This window comes from Terrapene carolina, unplaced genomic scaffold, assembly GCF_002925995.2.
Source record: "Terrapene carolina triunguis isolate 2854851 unplaced genomic scaffold, T_m_triunguis-2.0 Scaffold192, whole genome shotgun sequence".
Taxonomy (NCBI): domain Eukaryota; kingdom Metazoa; phylum Chordata; order Testudines; family Emydidae; genus Terrapene; species Terrapene triunguis.
The window spans coordinates 9,331,647-9,355,211 of NW_020664543.1; the positions used below are offsets into that span (position 1 = coordinate 9,331,647).

At 43.4% G+C, this 23,565-nt stretch overlaps 1 protein-coding gene across 1 annotated transcript in view; it reads right to left on the reverse strand.

Annotated features, from left to right (window-relative positions):
• Positions 1-4,433: 4,433 nt before the first annotated feature.
• RAB11FIP4 (RAB11 family interacting protein 4) overlaps positions 4,434-23,565 on the reverse strand; it is a 212,471-nt gene continuing 193,339 nt past the window's right edge. The window contains exons 5-15 of the mRNA XM_026654456.2: positions 21,349-21,540; positions 20,112-20,246; positions 18,194-18,229; positions 16,495-16,594; positions 14,819-14,922; positions 14,061-14,201; positions 12,530-12,611; positions 11,561-11,698; positions 10,828-10,986; positions 7,884-8,027; positions 4,434-4,602 (exon numbers count right to left, since the gene is read on the reverse strand). Of these exons, the coding sequence (XP_026510241.1) occupies positions 4,486-4,602; positions 7,884-8,027; positions 10,828-10,986; positions 11,561-11,698; positions 12,530-12,611; positions 14,061-14,201; positions 14,819-14,922; positions 16,495-16,594; positions 18,194-18,229; positions 20,112-20,246; positions 21,349-21,540 (1,348 nt within the window). The 3' untranslated portion in view covers positions 4,434-4,485. The remainder of the gene's footprint in view (positions 4,603-7,883; positions 8,028-10,827; positions 10,987-11,560; positions 11,699-12,529; positions 12,612-14,060; positions 14,202-14,818; positions 14,923-16,494; positions 16,595-18,193; positions 18,230-20,111; positions 20,247-21,348; positions 21,541-23,565) is intronic.

Below are 23,565 nucleotides of genomic sequence, written 5' to 3' on the forward strand. Positions count from 1 at the left end.
CTGAAATGATTCCAAATATATGAAACATTCTCTCTCCTTCCCTTGTCAGTGCAAGTTAAAGTTTCTTGGCCAGAACCTCAGCTGGTATAAATCTGTGGCACTCCACTGAAATTAAAACTAAATATGCATCACCTGGAGAACTGGTCCTCAACATGTAACTACTGATAGAAAGGATTTGAGGCTTGACTTCAGTGACTCTGAAACAAATAAATAAACCGTGCTTTTCCCACACTAGTCTGTGTTTAGTATTTGAGTGCGACTTCTGGCAAGAAGTAAACTGTCTTTTTCCATTGCACAAAAAAGCCCCTTTGCATTTAGATTGACCTCAATGTTGCTTTAGCTTGAGGATCTGAAGTAGAGAAAACTTCTCCATGTAAGGAGCAGATACATACAGATATGGTATCTTGGACAGAATTTAGGCTGTCAGAGTCAAAAAGCTCAATTTCAGTATAGAAATGTTCGTTGTATTGGGGTATTATTAGAATGTAGAGGTACTGTAACATTAAAAAACTGGATTGATTAATACTTTAATCTGAGTTTGAAATGATCTATCCAGCAAGATAAATCGTTGCTCAACTAAATATGGCACAGATGACTGGATTGGCCCAGTCCTATGGATGCCAACATCAGTGACTTTCCTCTGGTGACAGTTCCATCAAGTTCAATGGGAATAGTCATACCAGTGGTTACACACATGCTTGAGTGTTTGCAGGCTCAGGCAGTGTGTGTAAAATACAGACTAGATCCTAGGTCCTGTCCCAGGCAGGCAGCAGAAACTGCTTGCATTTCCCCCGCTGGAGATTCCCCTGCTATATGGTTGGGAGGGGAGTCAGAAAGCCAGCCCAGCTGGGAGCTACAACTGGCTCTCTCCTCCCCACTCTGCCAAAGTTGTTCTGCAGGGCCAGAGTCTCTGCTGTGTCCAAGTTCAGATGTTAATAGCAGGTTGTGTTCCCATAAGTCTCTGTCAAGGTAATGACTCCTCATTACTGATGTGACATTGCATCATATATAGCAAAAACCTCTTTTGTCCCAAGGCTTGTGTGCAAAAGACAACTTGGTCTTACACATGTCACTAGCTACTGCAGATCTAATATTAGACCTAAGTTGCCTGAACCACAGCTTTGTTTTTTAGAATAGTGACTCCTGAGAGAAAATAAATTTCTTCATTCAGAAAGAAAAGGTAACATTAAAAATAAATATACCAACTATCATATAAAGTAATTCCCCTCAGGAGTGGAAATGTAATTGCCTTTTATGCAATCAAAACCTATTTAAGGCAACTGTTTTAGAGCACTATGGATTGAGGAACAGATTTTCAAGTTCTTAGCACCCAGCAGCTCCCCACTCAACTGCTAAACAAACACTTTTAAAAATCTAGCCATAAGCAAGAAATTGACCTATGTGTACAGGTAGCTCAAATGCGATTGTGAGAATTTAAGTGAAAGACTATTTACCGCTCATAAATTCTCTGCACAGGGGTGAATTTGACTCTAATTATGTACGGCCCAATCCTGCATCCATTGAACTCCAGGGGAGTTTTGCTGTTGAGTTCAATGCGAGCAGGATCAGCCTTTCAGCTTCTAAAACATCCAATTTAATAATTTTCTATTAACCAAAACCTGAAGACCTTATTCACTCTTTACTCAAACCACCAATTGACTAGCCCTGCCCTAATAAAGGCTTTAAAAGTGTTATACTACAAAATTCTGAATGTTGGACTTAATTTATTTAAAAGAAAAATGTTTGAAAACCTGAGTATTTCCCCTAATATTTAAATAAGGAAACAGTTTCCAATCTGAAACAGGAGTAGCTTCATCTACACCAGCAAATTTCATTGCTTTAGAATGGTAAAAACGCACCTTAGCACATTTACTGACAAGGACCATTGGGTCTAGTATTGCGTCTGCTGGTTGTAGTTTACCCCAAGGGCCACCTAAACCTAGATCACATCTTAAGGTTAATTATGGCCAGCTCACACGATTTTAAACACCGGATAGTCCACTTCTAGGCAGAGGGCCAGATCCATGGCACAGACTCAGAGGCAGCACAAAGCAGGTGGAAACTTCAGTGCTGAAGCACAGCGAAGGATCCTTCCACTAGAGAGAAATCCTTGGGTGGAATTAAGCTGGCATAGCTGTTTCAACCTCAATCGCCCCATCAGTCCCCTTACAGGGGAAGCAAGGAGTGGGGGAGGGGATGATACTCTGCCTGATCTCCTACGGTGGCCAGTGCAAGACCGCCGAAGCCCGTGTAATTTAGCATAGTTACTCTGGACTCAGTTTTGCCCTCTGGCTGCTCCAAAATCAGGGGAGCAAAGGGGTGGCTTAGGTGGCTCCCTAATCTCCTCTGCTAAGAATCCATCCTTAAGTGTTTAATGTTAAGCACCAAAATGACATTTTTCCAGTAGAGATGAGCCCTTATACGGTTCACCCAGGCCTGAAAGGACAATTAAATTTTCATCATTAGCCCTCCTCCAGTCCCATGGCCCTACCTAGAGCTTAACAACTGATGGATTCAAATAAATAACTGAATTGGTTTTATTGTCTTGCCTTCAGGAAAGCCCATTTTCAGTGCTTCCCCACACCTGCCCGTTACTCCAATAAGATATCACTGAAGGCAAGAGTACAGCAGCTGCAGAAAATATATATATATATTTACATCAGTAACAATACATGCTCTAGGTATTCAGATTATGGAAAAAATGCATTACATACACAAACAAAAATACATAAAGACAATGGTAGGTGTGAGACAAACTGCCAACAGCAAGTATATACAGAAAATCAGTCCTATCTACTGCAACAGTCCATTTCCAAGGAGTGTGTTAAAACACACAAGAAAACCTCTCTATGCATGTAGGCAAAGCCAGATATTTGATTACAGAGAAATGGACCAGAGAGTTTCCCTGTTTGTGCCAATTGGTATGAAACAAAGGGTGGATTTTTTTCCTCCCCTGCCCCGTTTTTTTTTTTTTTTCTTTTTGTTTAAAGCGTGTACATTTTTTTAAACATTTTTTTTTTAAACAAATGTTTAGTGCTTGGAATAAAATTTCACAGCATTTAACTTCTAGCTGATTTTACTTTTAGTTAAAAGGTCTTAATTCTGCAAGAAATGGACCCAATTCAGGAAGCACATAAATGGTGTTTAAACCCATCCCTAGTCAGGACCGCACTTATGCAAGTGCTTAACTTTAAGCATATCCTTAACGCCAATGGGATCTAAGTACAGTATATGCTCAAAGCTAAGCAAGTGCTTATGTACTTTCCCGATTCAGAGCATATGAATGTGTGCGTGTGTGTATTCAGACAGGAGATGTAGTATTTGGGATGGGTAAATTGGGTGGTGAATGCAAGCTCTTGTGCAGTGTGTTCCACCCCCAACCCCACTGTTTCACATTACCTGTTACTGGTGTCTTAAGTGTGCTTTCTACTTTTAACCGCTCAAAGGTTAAATTAGTTTACATCAGGGATTAACCAACTGCAAAACTGTAGGAGGACCCCACCAGTCTCTCTTATTCCCCCCCTCCTCCCCATAGGAGTGCAACAGTGTGCTTTGGTGGTGGGGAAGGGAATTAAGCTAATTGTTTAAGTTAAAGTTTTTCTTTAAAATAATGAAGTGGATTTGCATGCAGTCAGTAACATTTAAAAGAAATAGAATGTGTTCCCTGGTTGAAGCCTTAAAATGCAGAGGAGTAGGATCCCAGAATTAATTTTAAAATGGCCCAGTGATAAACCCCTGAAAATAAGGGCATACATTGCAATGCCTCAATGCTATAGGGAGCCAGGCACAATACATACACATGCACACACTAGACAACAGACTGGCAATCATCCTGACGTTGGATATGTGGCCTTCATATTAAAAGCACTTTTTGCTGACAGTGGCAAACAAGTGGATGGTATTTTTACATGGATATTAACAATTCTGCAGTTTGATTCCCCCCCAAATACAGATATTCGTTGTTTAAAAGGTACAGGTTTGGCCAAAGGTTTATTTTTACCTCTTTGTGGTTTCAGTAGTAAAGCTCTGGCAAAGCTAAATTCAATAGAGAGTGATGTAGTCAGCACCAGTCAGGAATCAAACCTGGATATGTCGAATTTTTGGGAGTACCCTCATTCATTTGAAAGAATGAAAGAGTAATTCTTGTTCTTAAAGGGAGGGGAGACATCCATATGTTTCCATTGTATTTCACCCTTACAACCAGAGGTAGAGTCATTATGTCCAGTAGCTAAAACAGCGTGATCCAGTTATATTGTTATTACATTAATATACAGTAGCGATCTTGTCACAGATATTGAAAGTGCATGAAAAAAAATGAATCAAGCCAATTTGATGACTCACAGATAAGTGTACCAGACATCATATAAACATACCCAAGCACCCACACTCACACATAAGATATATATAGAATCATTTACAGTATCAGAGTGATGTTTAGATCCAGTGGCATGTGCAGAAATATCAGGCAATTGCTTTTTTTGTCCTTCAATTTTTTATTTCCAGGATAGATGGGTTGTGGTCTAGGATGGCCAAAATAATCTTGTCCATATACTGTCGCAATCTGTAGTTTATTTCCTCCTGTTCTTTAAGAGCTTCCATGAGCTGAAACAAAGATTCCCAAGTTAAGTATCTAATGCAAAACGTCACTCCTACCTACAGCACTGTGTAAATTAAAATTAGATAAGGCTTGGCCTCGGATCACCTTTGTATTAAAAAATTACTCATTGCCTCTAATGATTCTCTGCTGTCCCCTCACCCCAAGAGATTGCAAAGTGAAGACACAAAAAGGTAGATAAGTATCCCCATTATGCAGTTAGCTAACACGGGCACTTATGTCTGTGTAACTTATGTCGCTCAGGGGGGTGGTATATTCATCCAGGGGTGACATAAATTCTGCCAACACGAGCGCTGGTGTAGACAGCGCTGTGCCGGCGGGAGACCTTCTCCTGCTGACAGCTTCTGCCGCTCGCAGAGGTGGTTTTATTATACCAACAGGAGAGCTCTCTGTCGGCAGAGAGCGTCTTCACCAGATGCGCTGCAGCGGAGTAGTTGCAGTGCTGTGTGTGTGTAGACATGCCCCTAAGTACCACTGAGCAAGTCACTTGAGTCAGGGGCAAAGCTGTAAATAGAATCCAGGGCTCCCGACCCAGAGCCCAGTGTTCTATTCACAAGCCCACACTGCCTGCTCCTGAATGAGTACGTGTCTGTTTCCTCATCTTAGAGTGTACATTAAATGAAACCTTTTTAAGCATTCCTACATCTGTAGAAAAAAAGATGCTGTAAATACATAGTGTGAGAATTCGAACATATATAATGTTTTGAGGCCACAGTTTCCTGTCCAATAAAAAAGGATCTATTTGAAATCATAAATAATGCACCTTTGGTGCTATATTAACGTGCAGGGAAAATGTATATTTTGTACTTTCACCTAAGCTCTTAGGATCTGAGAGCATCTTTATATACACAGTACGTTTAGGCTGAGATTTTCAAAGCTGTCTAAGAGATTTGGATGCCCAGTGCTCATTAAAATTAATGGTTTTGGGGCATCCAGTTCTATTAGGTGGCCTTTAAAATCTCAGGCCAAAATTATTATGATAAAAACATTACGATGAATTTTTTTTTTTTAACAGGTCTGAAATTTAATAAACATGGTCCACTAAGTTATGGTGACAGCAGGACGTTTGTCAAGCAAAGACACAAGATACGTCTTTTTGGGGGGAGGAAAACCAGAAACAAAGAGTTTGTTGTGGCAGCCTAGGTGGATTCTTTTGGTTAGACTAGAAGCAAAATCCCAGGCTGATATTGTGAGTGAGCAGAAGGTCTGAAGGCTCAGCTGCCTTGTCTCGAGAGATTAGCAGGGCAGGTTGTGGGTAGGAATGCTGAGACGACAAAGAGCGGCCAAAGCTGTCCAGTGACAGTGATTCAGTGCCCAATTTAAGGCATGAGTTTTTGAAAAAGTCCTAAGGACCTGCCCTCTGAAAAAAATCAGTCTCTATTTACATCTAAAAATTGGAGTTCCCCAAAAATCACTAGTCATTTTGGAAAATCTTGGCCAGCATCTCCAGGTCTCCAGCTGGACGGGAATATAGGTTTATCATATATAATTCAACACAACAGTAGTTTGGCATTCCCGTTGAGATACGCCCTCTTTATTCTCTCAAGCCAGTTTTTTTTTTTTTTTTTTTAAATATGCCTCTTAGAGCTCATCTCTGTAGAGAATGTGTCTGATTCTTCTCCTCCTCCCCCGATCAAAACTGCATTATTTGACGAACCATAGCAATTAACAGGGAGACAGGGGAGTCGAGCAGAACCACTTTGGCAGCATGCTACTCAGTATTAGATAGTGATCCAGAAGTTCTGCGTTAGCCCTGGTAAGATTAAAGACTGGATACAAGACTTATTTTGGTGACAGCAAAAAACGTAGTTTGTCTGATTCTGAGGCCAGATCTACACCACCACCTACTTCAGTATCACTTATGTTGCTGAGGGGTGTGAATATACCACCCCCTCTGAGCAACATCAGTTACACCGACGTAAGTGCCAGTGTGGACAGCACTATGTCGGCGGGAGGGCTTCTCCCACCGACATAGCTACCACCTCTCACAGAGGGGGATTTATTCTGCCGATGGGAGAGCTCTCTCCTGTTGGCATAGAGCATCTTCACCAGACCCACTCCAGCAGCACCGCTGTAGTACTTCTAGTGTAGACTAGCCCCGAGAAAAATTCCACTAAGTGACATCGCACAACCAGTCTCCACAGGGCCCTGGTTCAGCAAGGTACGTAAGCACACACCTAACTTTAAACCCAGGAGTGGTCCCCTGAAGTCAACAGGTCTATTCAAGCGCTTAGTTGGGTACAAGTTCTATACCACAACTCACTTTTATAAAAGCAAAAAGGGAAACTATCCATCTAATACTTAGATCAGTTTCCTGCATTTTACCTTTGACTGCCTTCAAAGTCCATAGCCCTTGTGGCTTGAAAGAACCTCTCAAATCATCTCACCTGGTCCCCTGCCCAAGTGCAAGAGCTCCTCTAGAATATCTTGCTAAGTGCTACTTCATTAAGTGTCTACATTATGGGTTTGTGCACAGAAACTTTTCAGTAGTTCTGTTTGGTTGGGCTCCAAAATAGGGTGAGGTCTTCAATCGATATAGCTCCATTAAAGTCAATGGAGTCACACGGATTCATGCGGGCCAAATCCTCAGCCAGTTGCTTTTTGAAAGGTGAGCTATCAGCATTCACAAACTCCTGGTATTAGCATTAACTCCATTGAGATGAATGGGTGTAACAGGGACAAGTGTGGACTGGTTAGTTAAAGTATGCAGTGTTGTTTAGAGCTTCTTAGCAACTTGGAGGTGTGCCGGGTTTTCACCAGCTGTGCCAACTGAAAACGAGGAGCCAATGTGTAAATTCAGTTTGAAGCATGAGCAAAATTCTCTCTTGGTTATACAGGAGTAAATCCGAAGTCACTCCTCTGAAGTTAATGGAGTTACTCCAGCTTGACACTGGAATACATCAGATTAGAAAATCTGGAACCGCACTTGAAGAAATGAGCTACCGTAAGGCACCTGCTAAACAGGAAACAGTGTCTATAACAGCAGTCAGTGCCTTAAATAGATACCCTTTAGATCCAACACTGCCGTCCTTTGAAACAAACTTGTGTTACGATGGAATTTCTCTAGTATTTTGATTATAATGAAACTAGTTGGATGATGCTAAAATAAGCATCTGAAAATATCACTAGATTTAGCTACATTCCTAATTCCTGGCACAACAGGAGTTATGCTGCAGATTTGTCTGTGTAAGAACTTTCACCCTGACAGTTAATCTGTTCTCACTTTTCTATTTTGGGATTAGCATTGTTTTGCTCTCAGTTGCATTACCTCATCTCTTGATGCAGAGTCGATTTCAGCAGCCAGTGATTGGGCTTTTGTCTGTGTTGCAAAGAGATTCTTAGCTTCATAAAGACTAAGACTTAGGATCTGTCCATTAAGGTCATCATTCTGGTCACGAAGTTTCTGATTCTCCTATTAAAATAGGAAAGAAAATGGAATGGAGTTTTCATGAAAAGAAAGAAAAACCGCTCAGGTAACATGAAAGTGAACGTCACTTTTGTTTTGCATGTCATTATCCACTTTTCTAAGATATGTCCTTTACAATGGTACCTGTAAGAATGGCCAAACACTGGAGGGTGTCAGAGAAAGACCTAAATTCCACACAATAATTCCACCTAATTGTGGAATGTTACAGGGCCTTCACAGAAGACGTTGCCTACTGATCCCAGCTGTGGATCAGCTTCCGTGCCAAGCGTGATAAGCTTAACAAAACAAAACAACCCAACCATGTGTATCTTCACTTAGGGTACGTCTATACTTACCTCCGAGTCCGGCGGTAAGCAATCGATCTTCTGGGATCGATTTATCACGTCTTGTCTAGACGCAATAAATCAATCCCGGATCGATCCCGGAAGTGCTCGCCGTCGACGCCGGTACTCCTGCTCCGCGAGAGGAGTATGCGGAGTCGATGGGGGAGCCTGCCTGCCATGTCTGGACCCGCGGTAAGTTCGAACTAAGGTACTTCGACTTCAGCTACGTTACTAACGTAGCTGAAGTTGCGTATCTTAGTTCGAAGTGGGGGGTTAGTGGGGACCAGGCCTTAGTTTTCCATTTTCTGTACTAAGTGGCTGAACAATCAGCCCTATCTTCATCTGTGCCTTCAAATATGATTATATTACTGTAAACATTCCAATTTTGGGGTCAGTCTTCAAGCAACTAGACTCCAGTCAGACTTCTTCTGATGACCCCTAGAGCTTAGTCATAGTGGGGAGAAAAATACAGACAGACAAAAGTGCCCCAACTTTAATCTCCAATATGCTTTTATTATTTTGTGTGGCTGTGACGTTATTGACATAATCTGGGACCATATAGAACATGGTTGCAACCAAAGTCCTGTAGTGGCACCAAATCTTGTATAAAGGGGGTCAAATGAGGTGTCTAAGACAAGGTTATGGTTTGCTGGTTATAATTATGCTGTCTATATGTGTGTATCAATTTTGTAGTTGAAGTTGTGAATATTGGCTCTAGACTGTCTGTATTTCAAACTTATGCTATGCTTCTGGGAGACATCCCAGACAAGTTGGTGTTAGCTCTGCCTAGCCTGCCTGATGGCCCATTAAGGACCATCAGCTATACAATTGACCCATTGAGAGAAGACAGATACGCCTTGCAACTCAGCAAAGTTTGCAGGGACTGGCCCATGTGACTCCAGACTCCATTTTGCTGTAATTTTCCACAGTAAGGACAAAGAGGTGTTCTTACACCTGGAAAAGACTATAAAAGGCTGATGCCTCATCTACATCTTGTCTTCAATCCTGCTTCTTACCTCTGGAGGGACTTTGCTACAAATGGAAGCTCTACACAAAGGACTGAATGACCCATCCCAGCTGTGGATGTACTCCAGAGACTTGATTTTGAACCTGCAGTTTATTTCATCACTGCTACAAGCCTAAACCAAGAACTTTGCCATTACTGTATGTAATTGATTCCATTTAACCAATTCTAGCTCTCATCTACTTCTTTTTCCTTTTATGAATAAACCTTTAGATTTTAGATTCTAAAGGATTGGCAACAGTGTGATTTGTGGGTAAGATCTGATTTGTATATTGACCTGGGTCTGGGGCTTGGTCCTTTGGGATCAAGAGAACTTTTTTTCTTTTACTGGGGTATTGGTTTTCATAACCATTTGTCCCCATAACAAGTGGCACTGGTGGTGATACTGGGAAACTGGAGTGTCTAAGGGAATTGCTTGTGTGACTTGTGGTTAGCCAGTGGGGTGAGACCAAAGTCCTCTTTGTCTGGCTGGTTTGGTTTGCCTTCGAGGTGGAAAAACCCCAGCCTTGGGCTGTAACTTCCCTGTTTAAGCGATTTGTCCTGAATTGGCACTCTCAGTTGGGTCCGGCCAGAACCAGCATAGTTACAGTGGCCAAGTTGACAAAACTTTCTGTGTGCACAGATACCACATTTACTTGTGCATGGATTGCTTTTAATGTCCAGTCCATATAGCGCCGGGGTCCCCAAACTGTGGGGCACATCCCTCCCTCCCCCCACAGCAGGGCCCAGGCCAGCCCCCGAGAGGTGGAAAGAGGGAGAACCACCCTGCCCCACTCCGCCCCCAGCTCTGCTCCGGCCCTGCCCCCAGCTCTCAGCTGCGGCTCTGTTCCTGGCCCCCGAATGCGGTCCAGCTCCGGCCGGCTTCTCCGGCCCCAGCCTTTGCTCCCGGCTGCAGCTCTGCTCCCGGCCCTGGCCCCAGCCCCACCTCGGCCCCTGGCCGTGGTTCTGTTCTCGCTCCAGCCCCAGACCTGCCTCCAGCCTTGGCCCCCCTCCCTAGCAGCCACAGCCCCACTCCTGGTCCTGGGGCAGGACCATGAAAAGTTTGGGGACCACTGATATAAAGGACAGCAGCCTACTACTGATGCCAGCTAACAGTTACTTCCTTAGCAAAGTGACATGGCCTATGGATCTGAAAGTCTCCAGTTTGGATCTCACGGTGAACCCATGTGAGTCATTGCATAGGAGACACACACAAATGCATGAACACGCCTCTTGCACTATGCAGGCTGTATTTACAATCCTTTCAAAAACCAAACAGAGCTTGGGAAGTCTTAACAAATGCAAACACTATAAAGATCCATTTCAGGCCAATGAAAGTCTCTCTTGGGAGTTTGTTGATAAAAGTTACAATTCGAGATATTTCTCCAGCATCTCTGCACGATTATCCAAACATCACCCCCACGAACAGGAGAGGCCTGGAGGCCCCCACCCCGCTCACCTGCTTTAGCCGTTTAATTTCATGCTCCATTTCCACTTCCCTCGTTCGTGCGTTGAATTCACTCACACTAGACGAGGAGCTTCTCCCCCGGCCGGGGCGCTCGCAATCTAGTTTGTACAGTTGCAAATGCTCCAGTTCCTTTCGCAAGTCCTCAATGAGCTGCAAGGAGATGAAGACAGGATGGTCCATTTCAATAAACAGCGACTGACCACCTGCACACGAACTGATTAGCTCTTCAGGGCAGGGACTGCTTAGGTGTTTGCAGGATAACTGGTGCAGTGTGGCTCTGATCCAGATCGGAGCAGCTGGGCACTTCTGCAACACAGCCAGCCCCTCAACACCCGATCTTCGGAAGTGCTGATCACACAGCCAGTTTATGAAGTGCAAGGGTATCTAAGGAAGCTTGAAAGATACCTTCCTAGCTGCACACATTCAGAGGCATGGAGATCATGAGAGAGCAGCTCCAAAGTTTACAGTTGTGGCAGGGACTGTCACTACGTGTTTGTACAGTGCCTAGCACAATGGGGCTGCCAACCTGCTCAAGGCCTCTAGGCACTCCTGCAATACAAGTCAGGGTTAAACAATAAGTGCCACTAGGGGAATTGCCACATCGACAACATTATCCCCAGGTCCTGCTGTGGCCGCCCTTGCACATGACAGTGCACCTGTTGTTTTACTCACTCTTGCAAGGAAGGGCTGCTGGAGCGGGCTCTGCACCTCTGTTCATACTCACCTCCTGAGTAGCTTCCCTCTCCTTGTTAAATTCAAGTCTGTTCTGTCGCAGCTTGTCCATCATCCTTTTGTACAAGTCCATCTCATCCTTCAGCCGCAAACTGGTGTCTTCTAACCTATCCGACATGCGTTGCCTCTCCTGAAACAAACCAGGAACTTGACAGCCAAGTTGGACTTCCCCAGCCCATCATGTTTCCATGTCATTGTTTTACACCATGCTAATCGGCCAATACCATTCATCAGCATGGGTGCAGCTACTCTAGTGCTATGCTGGAACCAGAAGCTTAATCTCCCGGAGCTCGATCCTTTCAGCTATCTGCATGCAGAGCTGTATTCAGTCAATGGAAGTTCTGAATGTACTAGCACTTAGCAGGATCGGGGCCACTATATAAACAAGCAGTCTCCAAGGATAACAAAAAACAGGTATTTTATCGGTCAGTGAATATTCCAGAACTCTTCCATCTGGCCATTTCTCTGCAGAGAGCCAGAGAAGTGGGATATTTCTGTATAGTTTAGGGAGATAATTTCTCAAAGCATAAAACACACAACACAAACTTGCCATTTGAAGACAGATAACTCTCCTCATCCCCTGCCATCATTCTTCTTGCAAAACCCTTCAGTTTTCAAACTAGTTTAGGAGAACGCAATTCATTTACCATGCTGAAAGGAAAACTCACTATGCCCCTGATCTAATGCCTAATGAAGTCAACAGAAAGACACCCATTCATTTCAATGGGCCTTGGACAGGACTATAAAAGCCAGTCACTTTTGAAGTTCGCCTCAGAAATATTCCTTTAGGTGTGTTAAGTGTCTCCCAAATCCATTTATATTATTTTTCTCTTATTTTGGGGATTGTCAATTAAAAAACCCTATCGTTTAGTGACTAATTTTTTTGCCCTCACATCAACCACACAGCTGACTAGCAGTCACTCACTACACAGATATGGTCAGCACTCAGAAGTTTAATTACCTCATCTAGTTTCTCAGTTTGTGATTTCAGTCGTGTGACGGTGGTTTTGAGTTCACCATTTTCTTCTTCAAGCTGTTGAACCCTGTATAAAGACAGCGAGACTTACAGTAAACACAATCGGCAGGGAAAGCGTGAGGGATTGAGAGAAACACGCTCCCCAAAAATCCCATTCATCTGGTCTCTTTATTGAATGTAGGTGTTTAAAGACAAAAAAAAAAAAAAGACTTCTCCTAGTGGTTTTCAGCACAATCACTGACTTTGTTTAAGTGGCCAAAGATCCACATGGACATTTGGATGTGAGGGGGGTGGGCATGGCATAAGACCCTGAATAGAACCTAATAGAAAGGAACCAGGCCACAGAGAAGTTCCCGATACAGTTGGTCCCAGTTCCTTCCTTGAATCGCTAATTTTAGAAAGCCAAATACCTACTTATTTAAGCTGCTTGTGTGGACTTCTACATTACATTGTTGCTGAGAAAGCCCTGACTCATGTCAATATACGAAGCCAGTAATAAAAGGCAACTGAACTTTTACTGTCTTCTAAGCTTCTACTGGGCATCTCTTGCACAAAGACAAAACATGCAGGGCCTGACTTGCCACCCCGAACCTTGGGCAGTAATTTAACAGCATTCTAGTAGCTTTTTACACCCATTCTGCACAGGTGTAGGTAGCTTCCCAAGGACCAAGACAGCAGAGAATCAATCTCACATCCTTCCCGTCCTGGTTGAAGATAGGGATAAAATAGATACCTGTGTCTATGTAGGGGCAACAAGAAGAGCGCCCTTGGCCGGAGTTCTAGTTTTATGGTTGATTGTGCTTTATAGGTTTCTTGGGCATGCCCATAGGAGGCTCTCTCTTACAGATTTTGCTTCCTCACCGTATGCCAGGGCCACAGCTTGGCATCCTTCAGAGCCCAGTGCAAGGCCCTTGGCTAAATGTACATCTGGGAGAACATCTGGTAGCTGACTGCAGTTGGGTTGTTGTGTCAGCAGCGTGAGGGTAATTATTTTCCTGTTTGACTTGAGTGATGGTAGGTGCCCAGAAAGCCATTAGTGACGTACATTTACATGACACAATCGTTCTTATGCCACAAGAGACACTGCCACAATGCAACTTGAGCAGGGACTCAACAAATCTCAACTCAGGGGAAAAGCCAAGTGTATTCCATTCTCCCATCCTTTTGGGGTATGTATAGTGTCTATCAAGTTGTTCTGCATGGGCAGACCTCTGCCAAGGGGGCTCTGAACAGGGATCAGCTGGGAGAATTCGGTTAGTTCTTCAGGGCAGGGATCCTTCTTACACAAAGAACCTAACATGCTTTTGGGTATTACACAACTAAGTGACTCTTCAATTATTTTAAGTATCTAACCCGTAACCATCTGCACACAAGGCAACATACAATCTAGGTTCACAAACTAATGGAAAAAGTGGATTACAAAAAGAACACATGAGGAAAACAGTCATTATATCTTCTGCTTCTATGTGGATCTAGACAACACATCATCCCGACTTGCCAGCTGGTATGTTTTTACCTTGTATTTAGCAGTTCAATTTCAGTGCCCTTTTCTTTTTCATACTTGCTGTATGCTTCTCTATGCCTTTTTATTTCTTCTTCTAGTGTTTGTTCAGCTGATGTCTCCTGGTCTTTCAACAGTTCTTCTAGTTCATGAACTCTAGGAAAGTCAGTCATTTTGGTAACAGTTTAAAACACTTGCCCACACACCACGTTCAAGAGTATCAAATACACACACTTCTCTTTTATTCTATACTGATTTACCACTTAGATCTTTGCATGCATACTTCCCAGCAGCCAAAGTTAAGGAACATCTATTTCTCTATTATGGCCATTCTCTGTATTAACATGCTGGGTTCTCTCTCTGAATGTAGGCCAGTTTTCTGCTGTGAGTATGTATACCATAAAAGACATGGGGGCATCCCCTTCATAACATGATGTGAGATGACTCTCCCTAGACAGCCAGCTGCAAGCAAGTCAGATACTCTGCTTGGCAGGACCATAACCACTACATTGCTAAGCTTGCTTAAAGGACACAATTCATTGCATATGCAGCAAGGCTGTGCAGTTCCATTTTGTGGGCTTCCCAGATGAAAAGCTTTGAGGACACTTGCTCCGTGTATGACAGTGACACGCACAAAAGTTCACACTTCATTCTATCTAAGCAGCTGGGACCCAATATTGGATTTCCACTTTCCTTCTAGTCTCATTATAGCTCTGCTCCTGAAGGTATTGCAATGACACGGCACAGAGGAAGAAGGCTGCATGTTTTATTACCTGTGAACTAGCTGCGTGTTCTCCTGTTTCAATTTGCTCTTCAGGTCTCCATTTGTCACGTTATCATTCTCCAGTTCTGTCACCTTTTTTTCTAAAGAAGTGACCTAGAAAGAGAAGAGGATTTGAGTCTCTGTCACACCCACCCAACCTCTTACATCTAAACCACAACAGGGGGCAAAGCTGCACTTGGATGCCAAAGGCAAAACTTAATACAAGGGTCTACGTTTCCAAGAGAGCAGGAGTGCATCTCGTTCTGATCTTCCCTTAAGTTCATGTCCCCCAAAACCTATCAATGCAAAAGCACAATGAGTTGACACTTAGAAGTGCATATTTACCGGCATTAAATACAGAGAGAAATTAAGCTACTTAGCATCACTGTAATAGACAGGCGGTCATTACTTCATTTGCATGAACAACCCTCAGCTTCTTGCCACAACGTAGTGCAATGAGATTTAGTGCTTATGAGAGTGAATCCTCCAAGGTGCCAGGCAGCCTTAGCTTCTACCAAAGTGACTCTCACAGGACTCCCTTGAAGGGCCCTTGTAGAGTCAGCCTGTTGGAGGGAAAGGGATGCAGTGGGACAGGCCCCAGGCTGGAAGGCAAAACCTGGGCTCTATACATAGCTTTGCCACGGACTTGCTGCTGCAGCTCGGGCAGGTCACAGAGGCCAAGAGAGTGTCCTAATTTTAAGTGCCCAACTTGAGATGCCTTGAGCCTGCGTTTGGATTTGGGAGTGCTCACCTCCCTGAAAATCAAGCCCCTGTAAGGTGCCTCAGAAGTTGGGCTCAAAAACGAGGCACCTAAAGCTTGGGTTTGCTTATGTAAAGTTTAGACTTAAGCCCACTGGGCCTCAGGTTGGGAAACTGAGCTAAGTTGCGGCAAATGAGCCGCTACCTCAAGAATGGAATTGACAGACACAATGGGCCCAAATCTCATTCACATTAACGCTTCTTTATGCTGCTCTGGTAGCCCAGAGGGGCCATAAGTGGATGTACATGTCATTCATACTGACTTGATTGGTATATCAATTTACACTGCCAGAGCACTGTTAAGGGCTTTGTTTATACACAGAAGTAGTCCCACTATCACTATACCGGTGTAGTTAAAGCAGCACAACCGCTTAGGGCAGACGCAGTTGTACTGGCATAGCTATTCTTGTGGGGCGGGAAAAAAGAGAATAAACTATGCTGGCATAAAACACCTTTATGTTCTCTAGGACTGTACCCATGCAAGAATTTTACTGGGATAAGTATTTTAGTTAAAAAAAATAAAAACTAACCTCATGTGCAACTGAAATACCAATATAAAAGCTATGTTTTGACCAGGCATTTAGTGGAAGTGAGAATCAGACCCATTGTTGCTTTTTCATTTTCTTGCTCAGTGAAAGGCTTACATATTAATCAAGCTTAGACTTTATCATATTTCAATAAAGAATTCTTAGCTTGTACTTTCGTTCTCTTTTTGGTTAGGCTCGTCTACTTCTTTTGGGAGAGGAAGTGAACGTTAACTTTGGGATATTCCATTATTACTCACTTTTCGTTAGAGATCCTGACTGAGGTCACTTGCCCAGATCTACTAGCCACCTCTGGTGGCTCTTTCTGGTAGACAGACATGTCTCCGGCTGCACCAACAATAGCTCTGCTGAATCTAGCAATCATGATGTGAAGGCTCCTCACCTTTTCAGTGATATCATTATCACATGAGTCTATGCTGTCTCTGAACAAGTCCTCTGTGCTGCCATTGCTGCTGCTGAAGTTACTGTTGTGGAAGAGTTGTCTGGAAGATTAGAAGGATTATTTTACATCATAGGGGGAAAAAAAAAAAAAAGTCTTCCTACTTTGTGGACTGGCTTTGCACCTTGAATGTCCCCAGCTAACATCTGTGCAATGGCTTCAATGTAACTTAACTATGTAGGAGTCTGATTACACTTAACTTTGTAGTCCTATTTTAACCAATACGTTTATTCCATGATGCAAATGTTAAGTCAAAATTGCACGTAACATCATGTTCACTAATATGCTAGATGCCAAATCTGGGAGAAGGTGAGACCTAAGTGATGTTGATAGGCATAGTTACACAGAAGCCTATCAGTTTTGCAGAACAAGTGGCACAAAAGTTTTCTTTATTTACAGAAAAACAAACAAACAAAACAAGAAGATTCCACTGTGTGACATTGCAATATGCAAGAATTAAGAATACTTAAGACAGGTTTGAAACTACCTGTTCGGAAGCTACGTACAAGCTGCATGTTTGCAGATTTTCCTCACCACATTATGATGCTTTAACTTTGAGAGGGATGATATGCCACTGTCTGGTATGTACATAGTCATTGCTTCCCAAAAAGGGCCAGCTTTAAGATATCTTGGACCAGATCCAGGAAGAGTATTGCATTCCTCCCCCCACAAGTCCATGTACTTGGCCTTAACTTGGACCAGAATCTGGTGTGACCACCATTTTTAAACAGCTGGGCAATTCCCTTTGCCCTCTGGCAACAAAACTAGGTCAGGAAGGCAATAATAGTAATGCCTGATGGGACATAAGATGCAAACAGGTTAAAATAAATAAGAAAAAAGCAGCGCAGGATGGCATCTTTTCAAACACCTAACAAGGGAACAACTTGCTGATTCACCTACTGGGCCAGCTTGTCCACTCCAAGAGCCTGGTACGGACTAGAATGGCTCTGATGAGTTTGCTCACCTGTGCAATATTGAAGGCTGCAGCTCTATAATCAGGGAAATGATATTCTTCCTAAATCCAGCACCCAAGTAGCTATGTTGGCCTCCAGACAGAACAGATTTTATTACAACACTTTCAGCAACATGACACTAACTTGGAATTCAGTTAGCTTAGCTTCCCACTCATGTGCAATGCCACACCTATACAGTCTCTCCTCCACATGGGTGGGTAGTTAATTCATGCCAGGAGGTGCTGAGAGAGTCTCTCAATTGAGACCTTACAGAATTAGACCTTAGTTGCTGACAAAGAACTACATTAAACTGTAAAGAGCGTGGAATAAGGCTGCATAGAAATAAGTCAGCCAACCCGGTAAACAGGGGTTTGACTTCTGTTTTTTAAGCTAACTCAGAATTAAATGTGCTACTTGACTAGGGAGGGAAGAGAGAAGGGGGAATCCTAACCTTAAGTGAGAAAAATCAGGGAGAAGAAGTTGCATTTCTTCTGATGCAGCTGCTTCCAACCTCAACCATGTCAAACCTCCTCCCCTCCCCCACACTTCCTTCCCACCTAAAGCGTCTCTTCTGCGCACCCTATTTGGTTTCCTTTGAGGGATTCATTCTTAGCATGAACCCGTGACATCAGCATGAATTCTGGTCACAAATGATTTCAAAGTACACAGAACAAGCTTGAGTGTCTTACCTTCCAAAAGCTGTGCTTGAGATTTTTCGGTTGGGGCTACATGGAGACAGAAGGAATAATGTAGTAAGTAAACAGTTTATTTGGTTATTGTGCAATTCAGTAACAATCTCAATTTAGTTGCCAGTTGAGTTCTGTACAGAATATACAGCGGTCTTATTTTAGCTTTTAATTTGCTTCATCAAAAAAATGCTCATACAACTTAATCATAAACTACTCTAATAACTAATGGAACTCCTTGCCAGAGGATGTTGTGAAGACCAAGACTATAACAGGATTCAAAAAAGAACTAGATAAGTTCATGGAGGATAGGTCCATCAATGGCTATTAGCCAGGATGGGCAGGGATAGTGTCCCTAGCCTCTGTTTGTTAGAAGCTGTGAATGGGTGACAGGGGATGGATCACTGGATGATTACCTGTTCTGGTCATTCCCTCTGGGGCACCTGGCATTGGCCACTGTCAGAAGACAGGCTACTGGGCTAGATGAACCTTTGATCTGACCCAGTATGGCTGTTCTTATGTAACATGAAGTTGGGTGTAGTGCCATAAGCTACTGTGATCACTAATAAAATGAATTTGGGAATACTATATTCAGTACAAAAAGCCCTGTCACATTTAAACAGATTTTTGCCAGCTTGAATCAAAATGAAACTGTAGTACAGTATCTGCTGCAGCTCTCTCTCTCTCTCTCTCTCACACACACACACACACACACACACACACACACACACACACACACACGCAAATCCACTAGCTGCCCCTACCCCAAGATACAGAGCCATGCATGGCTCTGTATCAGAGACTGATTGCACATCTTTTGTCAAAGCAGAACGCTACTCTGAATTCAGGACTGTCAGTTGCAACATCAAATTTCATAACAAAATTGTCGAAGATGCAACCATCATGTTTTACATTTTAGCAGGTTACCTACTGCTGTGACAGCAGCTGTAACTGTTTCATAACATATACTATGCCATTGTTTTCTTATCAAGACTAGATGAAGTGCATTATGTTCTGGTTCCTGGGAACATGAAACAAGGCAAGCTTTGTATTCAGTTTCTAGGGGGAGCTAAAGGTTTACAGATGAATTGCCACAATAAGCAAGGGATTTGCAGAAATATTTAGACTCTTTCAGAGTTTAAGGAAAATCCTTTGCAATTGTCTATCTACATGTGGGTGGTAATACGGGAATAGGGGTATAAAGGAAAAAGCTAGAACTCCTGAGGAGATACAAGAAGTCACCATCATCCTGGTTTTAAAGTTGCATTGTTTTCCCAAATCTGGTTTTAGGTGAATAAAATCCTCAAGCCACTTGAATCAAGCCACAGAATCTAGAGATCCTGGGGCAGATTCTCAGCTGGTGTAAACATAGCTCCATTGACATCAATGACCACAGCAATGGAGCTATGACACTTTACACTAGCTGAGGATCCATCCCAGAGACTCATTAGATCAACTCATCTCCCTCCGTGATAGAAACGTGCTACAGAGAACAATCTCAGCCAAGTAACAGTGTTTTATCCACGGGTGCTGAGCAGTAGGGCTTCCCACTTCCCTGGGGAGGTTGTTCCACAGGCAAATACCACCCACACGCTGCAATTCAAGATCTCATTGTTTAAGTATTTAAAACGAAGAGGACATTAGTGCTCCAACTGAGAAATAGTTTCTTGATAGTAGGGAGAAGTTCTTGTTAAGATCAGACAAGATAGCAAGGTTTTAATGTCCTTGTTGCAGAATAGCATAGAAGAACTGCTTGTTGCATTTGATACTAGCTAGATGTGATATATTGGATGTAAGTAAACCAGAAAAAGGATGGGGCATATTACTGCAGTTTCCCCTTCTCATTTAGTAGCTGTTGCTTTGACTGCTGGCTAACCCCATTTCAAAAGAGACTGCTGAGAACAGAGTGCTGGCTACTCACCTGTTTGCTTTCAAGTTTTTCAGCCTCGCTTCCAAGTCATTAAGCAGGTTTATTTTTTTGCAGCACTGTGAGCAGTAGACATCCAATAACTCGCTGTTATAAATGTGCCTCATTTTCCTTGGCGTTTGCCCAGCGCTGTTTGCGGGAAAGGAGATATGTTACTGGCTATTGTTACGAATTCAAATTCATTTCCCTCTTGCTGGTATTTCATAAATAGTCCCGTTGCAGTAAGTGGACTTGGGAACGCACTGCCACTCCCATCACAGCTGCTCTGTCAAGGCCAGCTACAGGAGCAAAGATGGGGATCCCAATGGGCTCTGGAACAACTATATGCTGTTAATTGCCACAATACCAAATCCCACTTGGAGGAGGGATTCTAAAAGAGCAAATGATTTCTGCTTTGTCTACACCAGTGGTTTTCAAACTTTTTAGGATCCGTACCCCTTTCCAAATAATGCAGTCTGCCGCATACCCCTATCTGAGATAGGGTCACAATATACCCATGATTAGCTTGACAAGTCTGACTAAATAAAATGTGTTGTCTGCTATTACAGGATTTTTCTTGTGTACCCCCAATGAGCTCACATACTCCTACGGGGGTGAAAACCACTGGTCTATGCTATCAGAACCTCCAAGAGTCCGATTCTCTGAGCCCAGGGTAATGGGAAAAGACAGGATCAGCTGATCGCAGTTCAGTCTGTCTGTCTGTGTGTACTAAAGAGTGAGTACTTCCTGAAGAGATTTAAGACATTCAGGTTCAATCTGCTTATTTATTTTTTTCCCAAAACAAGCTCATCCATCCTTACAAGACATGTCTTTGTGTAAGGTAATATTGAATACACAGTGTTAGAATGCTAAAAAGGAAGGAGACTTTCATACTAGTCATCCCCAAACATTGCACAAGCACGAACATTGCTCAAGGTCTAATCTGATTTCCGGCTTTAAGTCAGTCAATTTCTAATAGTTGCAAAATCCAAAGTATTGCAATATATAAAGAGAATCAATCTAGGAGCAAAGCGAGAGGGCTTATTGCAGCGTGACCTGACATTACGGACACTGGAAACAACGTAGTTGTTGCTATGGCTTTTACAAGAAAGACATTTGCCAGTTGTGTTGTGGGCAGAAATTGGAATTTTAGTTTTAAAATAACTAGACAATCCCAAGAAGTTCTGGTATGGCCCCCTGTACACGTGCTCAGAAGAAAACACTGTCAAAATAAATAAGAACAAGTAGCAACCTGGAAGACACAGATGAGCCAAGGTCAGAGTAGGCGTTGGTTCTGGTCTCATCATCAGGGCATGGACTGCTGGGAGTATAATCCACATCATCTCCTTCCCCATAGTCTTCAAATTGTTCCTCGTTACTGATTAGAGAGGCAGTGGAATAGGTGGAGAGGTCAGAGGCTGCAGAGGGGTTGTGAGGACTTGACCTGAAACAAGACATCAGAATGGGTAGGCGGCCAACCCGCCTCATAAGACTGCTTTTTGCCCAAGGCAGCGTTTCTCAGCTGGCTTGGGTTGGCAACTCCTTATTCAAAGTCAAAAGCTTTCATGATCCACTTCCATTACTAAAAAACTATCCCCAATTACAGCAATGAACCTATATAACAGTGGGTGTTTGTGTTTTGAGAGTTTGACAGGACAACTGAGCTTGAAGGGCAAGGGATGATGGGGTAATAAGTGAAACAAGATTCTTTACTTTAGATTGTAATAACGTTTTCAATGCCTCACGCTCCCTTGCCGTTCACGAGCTTCCTACTCTGGTGCGGAGGGTGTCCCAACACATAAAGATGACCTAAGGGCTCAGGAAGCACTTTAAAAAATTGGGGTAGAGAACAGGGTTAAATAAGGCTGACGGTCACATGACAAGTCAGTGGCAGAGCCGGAATGAGTCAGGCTCCCATTTCAAGTCTCCTAGACAACACGGCTGTTTCTGTATTACTGCTGTTTTTACAAGAAGCTAGACTCCTCTGCGAGAGAGTTCACAAGCAGGGCCCGTTAATTTGTAGCTGGTCTCTTCTGGAATCTAAAGTTTAAACAAAGCAACATTTTAACGTGAACGGTGGCTGGATGGCACAAATGTCATTTTCACATCCTGCCCCCTGCCAGTATTTCAGATGTAGGCTCTTGTTTTTCCTTCCGTTGCTGAGATGCACTTGTAATTCATATTTCTATGGTCAGTAATTTACAATGCAAGAATTTAGGGCAACTCAAGTCTTGCACGGGACAAGAGGACATTTGGGACCATGCACATAGGCAGGCTTATATTCTGCTAGAGGAGATCTATCAGATTATTACTCCCTGAAGAGGGGCAGATTAGTAACTAGTCAGCAAAGTATTTTAACACCTTCTGTTCTTAAAGGTTGCAGTAAGGATTGTGCATGGAAGGGTTCTGGGGACCAAAATTCGTGATAGACACAACAGCTGCAGTTACTTTCTTAGATACTCATCTGGTCCCCCATTACCATAGCTTCTGAGCACCTCAGTCTTTACCCTCAGATCCCCACTTCAAGGTAGGGCAGGGCTATTATCCCCATTTTACAGAGGGGGAACGGAGGCACAAGGAGACTAAGCGACTTGCCAAAGGTCACTCATGAAGTCTGTGGTGGATCAGGGATTTGAACCCAGGTGCTCCAAGCTAGCAACCTAACCACGGGATCATCCTTCTTCTCCAGGCCTACTGCTCCCCATAACCAGAATTTACTGGAGGCCTAGACCTTGCTCCTCTTCTGTTATCTAGACCTACAACTCCTGAAATACTTCAGTGGTTGGGACCTTAACCCCATCCCTCCCATAGTCTATGATTGGCAGATGTGCAGCGAATGAGGCATGGGAAGAGAAAGGAGGGTCGTGATTAAGGCAGTTGAATACTGCCCTGGAGAGTTGGATTCTATCTCTGCCTCTGAGGTTCTACACGATGCTGGGCAAGTCACTTACCCCAAACTTTTCACAGGTGGTCACTAATTGCCTGATCCTCCTTTTCTGGGTGCCTGACATGACTTTTTAACATCGCAGGCCTGGGCCAACAAACTGAACGGTGCCTCCTGATATGTCAGGGGGAATCCACCACACAGGATGGCAACGCAACGCTCCTCACCTACACCTGCAAAGCCTGTTCAGCCTGGCCCTCACATCCTTTGAGCGTGATGGAAGAGTAACTAAGGCTGAAGAAGGACCTGCACGCTCCGCTGCTTTGTGGTGGAGTCACACTGGAGTCCTCAGGCAAATGGGCTCCAGGAGGTAGGAAGGTGAACAAGAAAAATCCACCCGCTTTTGGCAATTAGCGCAGTGATCAAACTCCATCAGAACTCAGCCAGAACTATCACTATAAAATGTGACTCTATCCCAGCCGAGGTGCCATGGACACGCGTTAACCCTACTGGAGCAGGCGAACAAGCCAGAAGACACAAGGGCTGAGATTTCCACGGCTACGAGGGAAGATGGATGACCAAATC